The sequence below is a fragment of the Hibiscus syriacus genome, unplaced genomic scaffold, assembly GCF_006381635.1.
Source record: "Hibiscus syriacus cultivar Baekdansim isolate YM2019G1 unplaced genomic scaffold, ASM638163v2 tig00110332_pilon, whole genome shotgun sequence".
Lineage (NCBI taxonomy): Eukaryota > Viridiplantae > Streptophyta > Magnoliopsida > Malvales > Malvaceae > Hibiscus > Hibiscus syriacus.
Window position 1 is genome coordinate 9,070,263 of NW_024062688.1, and position 9,902 is coordinate 9,080,164.

A 9,902-nucleotide genomic window follows, 5' to 3' on the forward strand; every position below is an offset into this window, starting at 1 on the left:
GCAAGGGTAATCTCCTTTCAGAAGTGGATCAGCCAGTAGCGGGAACCTACGTTCCTTGAACAGTGGTACAGCCTGGTATAAATAGCAGTCATAAATGATACTACTTTTTAGGGCATTATATTATCCATGACATTATAAATAAATAAATAAATTAAAAGATGAATTATATAATTTTCAATAAATTACACAAATGATCTCCAATTATAGATATTATTTTGTTGAATCCTCTTATTATAAGGTGTTTCTAAGTCTCCGACTATTAAAAGTTATAAAATGATCAATCGATAATTTATATGTTCCAAACTTATCATTTTATGTTAAGAAATTGACGGCAGTTTGAAGTGAACGTTAACCTATTCGTCAAGATATGATAAAATTTGATCTTAAAATTGTTTGAGTTGTATTTTGTGGATCTACTAACCATTCACATTATACAGTCGAGCCAATGTTTGAAACATTATGTTATCAAACCAATGCTTGAAAGCAACAACGGTGCTAGAGATGTCATAGAAACATGATTTTATCATATTCCAATTAACATATTAACGTCTAACTCAGACAACCGTCAATTTTTAAATAAAAATTATGAGTTTAGAACATATAAATAATCGAATGACCATTTAATTTGTAACTTTTAATAGTCGGATGACTCAACAAAATAATATCCTATAATCAAAAAATCATTTTATAACTTTTAACATTAAGAAGATTCAACAAACGCCTTATAATCAGGAATCATTTGTATAATTTATCCTATGATTTTTTTGGGCATCGAAAAAGTATTCTTAGCATGTAAAGAAAGAAACAGTAGAAAGGGGGAGAAAGGAGGGGAAAATGGCGTACCCATGCAACTAGATTTTGCTCTTTGCCTGGTCTGGTGGTGTCGATAACTCTCCTTCCGGTGATCAACTCGAGCAAAACAACTCCGAAACTATAAACATCGGATTTCACCGTCAAACGTCCGGTTCTCTGATATTCCGGGGCACAATAACCGTACGTTCCCATGATCCTGGAAGATACATGCGTCTTATCTCCCACGGGTCCTAGCTTGGCTAACCCGAAATCAGAGAGTCTAGCATTGAACTCTTCATCCAGCAAGATATTGGACGATTTCAAATCTCTATAGATGACAGGCACTTTAGGCTTGTCATGCAAATATTCTAAACCTTTTGAAGCACCTAATGCTATCTTCATTCTTGTATACCAATCTAATGGCTTCCGATGCGGTCTAATATCTGAAATTTTAAACGTCGGTGTAACTTGGGTTGAATCCGATTAGAAATCAAATCAAACGAAAACTAAAATTACCGAGTAAATGGTCCTCTAAAGATCCGAGTGGCATGTATTCATAAACCAGAAGCCTTTGATCTCCATCGGCACAATAGCCGATAAGATTGACAAGGTTTGGATGGTGCAAGAAGCTTAGCATTAACACCTCAATAAGAAACTCTCTATTTCCTTGTATTCCATTTCGATCAAGTTGCTTTACTGCTACAACCTGAAAATGGAGGTATACCCATGGTGATTATAAAAATGATTCTCATGTACAATCTATCTATGCAAGTGTTAACATTAAAAGTATCCAACGGTATAATGTCAAAAAATATCTACAACATTTAATTAAATAGTTATTTTGACATCTATTCTTTTTCTTAAATATTTTAGCCCTTAACTTTTTATTTTAGGACAAAAATACATTTATTCTCATACAATAATCATTTATTAGTTAACTTTCACGAATGGATTTTTTTGCCTAAAATGGAATACTGGGACCAAAATACCTCAAAAAAAATTATGGATTAAAGTCACTATTATAGAATTACAGGTATTGAAAATGAAAGATGAAAACTTTGAGATTAAGCAATGAAGGAAAATGTTATGTTTATACCTGGCCGGTTTTTTCAAGTTTTCCCTTGTAAACCCGCCCAAAGCCACCTTCCCCTAACAAACATTCTCGTCTGAAGTTCTTGGTTGCCATGGCTAATTCACGGAAGCTGAAAATTTGTGCCTCAATGTTGTTGTTGTTGTCGTCTTTACAGGCATCAGAAATCTCAGGAATTTCAGGTTCTGGGGCCTTTGGTTGAGGAACATCATCATCTGTTGATATCGAAACAAAAGCATATCATGCATTATGTAACCCAAAAACGCATACAATAATAAGTTCACCTCTCTAAAATAAAATTATACATCCGTTCTTATACAAAATGTGACATTACCGGGAGGCGGTTGCCGGAGAAAAGAAACTTTTGTTGGGGAGTTAGGATTTGATTTAGAAGTCTGGGGGGAAGTGAAACATGAAAAACACTTCATTTCTTGTTTAGGGTTTGAACCCTATCTTACTTTTCTCCACAAACTTCAATGATCAAATCCAAACAAGTGCCCCCTCTCTAAAACCGTATCTCCAGCTCGGCCTCGTTTGGGCAAATGGCGTAAATATACAATTCAACGTAAGAAAAAAAAATGACCTAAGAAGCTTTAGGAGGTTCCGAGGGAGAAAACCCAGATCCCAGACCCATGGAAACACTAGTAAGCTCAAAATGGAAGATTTCGCCTTATAATAGGAACGAATGTCGTTGGCTTAGAATTGAAACGAAAAAAACGAAAAATCAGTTTGAAAATGTGGGATCCTATCTTTATGGAGATTTCACATCGAATTTCAAAGCTCAACAAGAGTGGCTAGCATTTCATATCATGTAAGGCCAACTCGTATTGGAGGCTGTAATTGCTTATAACGTGCCTTGGACTAATGACGAATTAATTTACTTGAAAACAAACCAAAAGGATTCCCCATCTTTCACTGCTATTCTTAGTTACTTCCATTTCACCGATGCTTCCTTTCAAAACTTGGGTTTTAATTGTGACGTCAATTGATAAAAATAAAATATATACAATATTAAGATTTTGTTTAATGTATAATTTTATCAATATATAATATATAATTACATGAATCAAGCTACCTTACTGGTTAAGAGATTATTGTTATACTTATCTCTTGAGGTACTAGTTTCGAGCATCACGTATGTAGGGGTCTGAACATTCAATGTCAATAATCCTCGTGTCTTCTAATAAGTGTTAGTAATGCTATAGAAACCAAAAGACTTTAATCCCACATTGGATAGGAATATACATTTGGGAAGGTATTTAAAGGGATACATTTTCTCTTATATATCGAATGTGGCTAGATAACTTTCTTGCATGTGCATTGCCTTCACTCATTTGAGTGGTTGATGGTTGTTATGTGTTTTTGACATGTATTGCGTGAGCTTTCTTTTTGAAGAAAATTCATAAGATTTTCCTTAAGGAAAATTTATTCGAGAAAACTGAAACAAAAATCTTAATACTATATTTATAGACACAATATCTCAAGTGTGAAAACGAATGTTTTTCAAAGTGTGAAACCGAATATTTTCTCTGAATTGGCATGGTTTGAATTTCCAGAATTTAGTTGTTGTATTTAACAACTATTACAACTGGTTTCTCCTATGTATTTTAACTATGAATCTATGTTATTTTTCGTCTAAGTTCGTAGCTGACAACCTTTTAATTTTCAATTTTTTTGCTCGACAATAATTTACTTATTTATAACAATTGAAGAGTTGTATGTCTGGAAGAACACCAAATACAAGTAACTCAACGGAATAAAGGTTACAATCGTAACATATGAACAAATTCTGATACTCCTTCAATACCTCGACCAAACAAACAATTTTTTAGACTCGTCCCTATCAACACGACTCGAGTGACAGCGGCAGAACAAAAGATTCCAACTCCTCTCTAAATCCTAGATAGCTTTTGAATCTTATATCTCTCCCACACCTTCCCAGACTAACCATTCTTGTTCTATGGATAATTTAAGCGCTAAAATAATAGTCGAAAAAACCCGCAATTTAAATAGCCCTTTACAGCCCGATGCATCCAGATTCAAGGCTCCAACTTTAACCACATGGGCGCTCTCTAAATGAACCAGAGTACGACCGACAATACAACAGCCAAAGAAAACACTACAGATTCTGACAACGAAGCAGACCCTCTATTGCCCAAACTAGAATCCACTTGCTCTACAAACGGAAAGCTTCCTCCCAATGTAAATTGAACAAAACAAATCACAAAGGACAAAGATGATTAAACAGACTGATTCAACCTTTGCAGGTCATCAAACTTTAATCAAGTCAGAGAAAGAAAGACGGGTAGCGTTCGCATCAACTAGTTTTCTGCTATGATACACAACCAGCTTTAAATAATTCATCCCTCGATAGACATGCTTTGGCTCGGAAACCTACCTCGAAACACCACCACAACCACCTCTCCCAACCTTGGTCAAACCAGAAACAAGTAATGTAGCACTAGAAGATCATCCTTCAAAGCAATCAGCCAAACCAATGCACACAATATCGAGGCAAAAATCAAAACTTTAAGAGTGACCCTCTTGACATTAAAATACCCTGATATTCTGAGCTTGCCATACGCTCCATACAAGAGCCTCAGATGAGACAATCCAATCACTTACACCTCACCAACTAAATTGATTGAAAAATAAAAGCGCTAAAGGGTCTGCAGCAACACAGCACTCATACCAAGAACAATTCACCAACTAACAATGGCACTCTAAAAAATCTTTAAAAAACTGCAGCTCACAACTAAATGGACAAGCTGGAAACTTCTAGAATGCCTCAAAAGACCACAACAAGCAGCAACACCATGGAGCTGAAACCGAAAAGAGCCTAAGCCATCCGTGCTTTAGTTTCCAGCTATTACAATCATTCATGCACAGTTTTATTGCTGTAATATTGCAGTCGATAGATCAATTCCGTAACTCATGCCTTTATCTCTGTTTCTTGTCTGGAGAATGCCCATATAAATACAAAACCTTTGTAGGATTTTCAAATCATCAAGCAAACATTTCTTCTCTGCTCTCAAAGCTTTTCTCTCTTTCTACAAAGATTTCTTCCGCATTTCGAAATTCTCAGTGGTGATGTCCGCTCTAAACTCTTGGGTGTATGAGTTTTTGGAGAATCATGTTAACTTCGGAGAACATTTGACCATTGTTGCGAATTACACTCATCTGACCGAAGTAACTTTTAAAACAAATGGATCACCACGACACGATTTTATTATTACAATTTGTTTTTATTTATTTATACTTTCATTTAGTACTAGCAACTTTGTTTTGTAGTTATTATTAATTTCCATCAATAAACACGGTATAAAGCATCCTATTTATAAAAAAACAAAGTGGAGTGTGCATTACATGGGAATTTTTTTTACTACGTCAGGCAAAATTGCCCTCTGTTGAGAAAATAGACCCCTTGTAATCCAACAATCCCTTTAGATCACAACATTAACAAAAAATACTTGAAAAATAAAAGAGAGAAAAACACAATAATTTAACGTGGAAAACTCCCAAATGGAGAAAAACCACAAGCGTTGTCAAAAGACAACCAAGAGAAAAAATATTTACTATGTGGAAAATTATTACAACCACACTACAAAATATTTAACTCTCACACATGCCCAAAAGCTAAAGTACACCCAAGAGAATTTCCCTTTAAATTCTCTACTAGTATAGCTAATAACTTTCTAATACACCACTTGTATTTTGGTGATTGACATACATTTAACCAAAGGGAAATGTTCTATTTATAGGCTAAGAATTTTTTTATCCTTTGTTCATTTCCAATGTGGGATTTGGCCAATTTTTGCCAAAAACTAACAAATCTCCACCTTGGCAAAAATTCCATACAATTCTTCACCATAAAAACAACAGCTACCTCAATAACACCATCAGCTATGATAGTCACAATTCTAAAAACAAGAATTGTCATACTCCACCATAAGAGTATACACACTTGGAATTCACTAACTCCAAGAATTTTTACCTTGACCAGTTCATGTCGAAAAACTGCTAATAAGTTATGGTGCAACTTCCAATATTGACTTTCTAGGAAGTTCATTAGCCATCGACATCAATTCCACCACACACCTTGCATCAACTGTCAACCAATGCCCATGTGTAAATGTGGACATGCTACCTTTTCATACATCCTTTTCCATGGCAACTCAATTGGTAGCTATCATGCCATGAGGATATATATTACTTTAAAAAACAAATTCATCGTCTTCATTTTCAAAGACGACTACATTAGTAGCATCACTTTTGGAGCCATTAGCCGAATTAGCTCCACCGTTTTTGCAATCCTTCTTTAGATGTCCAGGTTGCCCACATCCCCAGCAGGTAATTTTCTTTTTGGAGCCTTTATACTTCTTCCCATTTCCACAAACCGACAATGCTCCACTTTCAGAAGATTTGTTCTCTCCATTTTTCAGCCTTCTTTCTTCCGAAATCAGCTTACTTGTCACTTCTGAAAAATTCACATTCTCTTTCCCGTACATTAAAACGGTTTGCATGTGCTCATAGGAAGATGGAAGAGACCAAATAAGTCTCAATGCTTTATCTTCATCATCAATCTCCACTCCAATAGATTCCAGTTCAGAAACAATCCCATTGAGTGCACTAAGGTGGTCAGAAATTTTGTACCTTCTTCCATTTGCAATTTGTGAAATTTCTCCTTCAAATATAACCTATTTGAAAGACTTTTAGCTTGGTACATTTCCTCAAGCTTTTCCCAAAGCTCCTTTGTTGATGACCATCTAGCAACATTAGCAAGAACATTTTTTGCTAGACATAGACGAATTTGACTTGCTGCTCTCATGTCTAACTCCTCCCATTCTTCTTCACTCATCTTGGATTTTCCCTTGTCTCCACTGCTGTCACTAGGTTTATCTGGTTCCTTTCCTTCGGACAAAGAAGCTGGCTTTCCCTTTAAGGCCTTATACAATCCAGACTGGATTAGTATATCCTTGACTTGTACTTGCCACAACCCAAAATTAATTCTCCCATCAAATTTCTCAATATCAAATCTGAAACTCATTTTTGCTCAACAATGCTCCAGTGATCTCACACGTAAATAATGAGTGAACAATTGTGTCTACAAAATGCACTAAGAAAGTTTCCAGGAAAGATTGGGGGGACACAAATGGTACCGCTTAAGTCCCAACCTCCTTAGGCGATTATAGCCTTTGTGACAAAACTTTCTTGGCTGCACTTACTTACACAATACCACACTCAATAAACATAATAACGTATTTAAAGGACCTCCAGTTGGACCACAACAATTTCTAAAAAATCTTTTCTGATGTAGAAGATCGGACAAAGCCGCAACCACAGAGCATACTAAGAATTTTAAAGAAATTCTTACCCCGCCTTGAAGTTTATCTTTTACCAAACCATTGACTCCGATACCAATTGTTGAGAAAATAGACCCCTTGTAATCCAACAATCCCTTTAGATCACAACATTAACAAAAAATACTTGAAAAATAAAAGAGAGAAAAACACAATAATTTAACGTGGAAAACTCCCAAATGGAGAAAAACCACAAGCGTTGTCAAAAGACAACCAAGAGAAAAAATATTTACTATGTGGAAAATTATTACAACCACACTACAAAATATTTAACTCTCACACATGCCCAAAAGCTAAAGTACACCCAAGAGAATTTCCCTTTAAATTCTCTACTAGTATAGCTAATAACTTTCTAGTACACCACTTGTATTTTGGTGATTGACATACATTTAACCAAAGGGAAATGTTCTATTTATAGGCTAAGAATTTTTTTATCCTTTGTTCATTTCCAATGTGGGATTTGGCCAATTTTTGCCAAAAACTAACACCCTCAAATTACAAATTTTACATAATCTAAGTTATATTATTTTTTGTTTAAATATTTTTTCCTTCTCGTATTAAAATAATGTATCTTTTTCAAGCTTATGGCATATTTTTTGTTTGTTCTTGTAACATGTCTTTTCTTTTCTTTTTTTCAATATTGATTTTGATGTTGTTTCTCCGTATGACATTTATTTAATTATTTTGTTGATCTATTTTTACTTTAGACATATAAATCGGATATTAATAAAGTTTATAATCACCAAAGATAGATTGCATACTGAGTTTTGATAATATTGATTTGTCGATAAATCATTATTATTTTATACATTTTTATATTATTGCAGACGATGTTTATTTTTCAATGTCAACAACTTCTTTATGAATTTTTTGGTTGTGTTTTTAACGTTCTTTTTTATGATTTTTTTCTGTGAATAGTTCGTGCACTTTGATGATTTAAAAAATATTTGAATTTTGAGATTAGTTTAATTTTTGTAATTTTGAGTATTAATTTGCTCTTTCTATAATAAAACCAGATGTCATTATTAATTTTTAAAAATTTCACAAATGTAATTTCGAGTTTTAACAATCTTAAGCAGTGAACCGTTATAGTTGAATCAATAAATGAATCAAGAAATGGGATAATTACTATTCTTCATAATAATTTTTTTATTAATTTAGGGAGCTTTCATGTGATAGTATCTGTTGTAAAGATTTTCAATCATTTGACAATGAATGCTTAAATATACTACAGTAACTCAAATTTGGGACCTCTAGAACTAACAATCATTCATTTAATCACTTTTATTTAATCATGGATATAGCTTGGTTAATACTTCTTTATAATAAAATTGAAATTACAGTGAGGAAACATGTAATACCCCAAAATTTGTCTAGTGACTAAAATATAAGTTTTGAAAGTTTAATGGCTAAAATATAAAGTTTAAAAAGTTTAAGGACCAAAATTGTAATTTTGGAAAGTTATATATTTTAACAGTTTAGATTAAAATAGAGATTTTAGTGAGAAACAAATTTTTGATACGGGAATTATGTTAAAAGCTAGAAAGCAGTAAAGACGGTATTGGAATCGGATCGAGCCGAAATTTTACGAAAATTTAAAGGATGTTAGAAATATTATTTTTATAGTTTATCCCCTTACCCCATTACATATGGGAATAAGGGTTAACTAAAAAAATTATTTTCATATTTTATATCATAGAAATTTTGCTCAGAAAAATGCAACTTTTCAGATTTGTCCGAACAGTGGAATTTTAGTGATTAAAATGATACTTTTGAAAATTTTATGGCCAAATTCGAAATTCAAAGTCAAGTTAATTTATCATTAACCAAAGAATATTTTAATGGATGATATGACAATGGCATTTGGTAATTTTCAAGATTTATTAAGGATATTTTTGAGATTTTTCATTAATTGAATATTAAATTCAATTAAATTAAATATTACCAAATATATTAAGTATTATATTAGAATATTCAAGATAATGAAGCCATTTTCAGCTTTTTTTTCTTCACCAAGGATGAAACTCTCAAGTTAAAATATGTAAGATTTTTTATTTTCATTTTTGAAGTTATTTTCTTGAGAATTAAACTTCGGTGTAGTTAGAAAAATATTCTACATTCAATTCGCTACGTTTTGACATGAATATCACTAGGGTTTATGTTCAAGTTCATCTTGAGTTGATGAAGGGGATGTTGATTTCTTGTTTTTTAGGGATTATGAAGAGTTAAGTGATTTTAAAGAATTGGTTGTAAGAATTGATGAAGAACTTAAGGATGAAGTTAATGAAAACAATTTAGATTTTGAATCTAGAAATGAGTTTGAAAATTCACCAGAAATTCTATAAAAATTATTTGGAGATGATTTTTATATATTGTGTTAGTATATCAATCTAGTTTTGTTTAAAATAAACGGAGATCAATTTCAATGTATATACAAAAAGATATGAATTTTTATCCGTGGAAAGGTCAGAAAAACGGGCAGCAGATTCGGCACAAAACATATTCTGTCAGTCAACTTTGAAAATTCACCATAAATTGTACATAATGAATTAGAAGGAGTTCTTTATATGGGTAGATTCTTATTCGAGTATAGTTTTCAACGGAAGAAACAAAATTAAATTCCAGTGTGTATATAAATACAGAATACTGATTCTTTAGAG

At 33.0% G+C, this 9,902-nt stretch overlaps 1 protein-coding gene across 1 annotated transcript; it reads right to left on the reverse strand.

Annotated features, from left to right (window-relative positions):
* Positions 1 to 753: 753 nt before the first annotated feature.
* On the reverse strand, positions 754 to 2,122 carry LOC120120107 (probable serine/threonine-protein kinase PBL25; the record flags this gene model as incomplete). Its single annotated transcript, XM_039139838.1, has 3 exons — positions 754 to 1,235; positions 1,309 to 1,498; positions 1,889 to 2,122. Coding segments are annotated over 3 exons (906 nt in total), but the record flags the coding sequence as incomplete, so codon positions are not given.
* Positions 2,123 to 9,902: the final 7,780 nt, after the last annotated feature.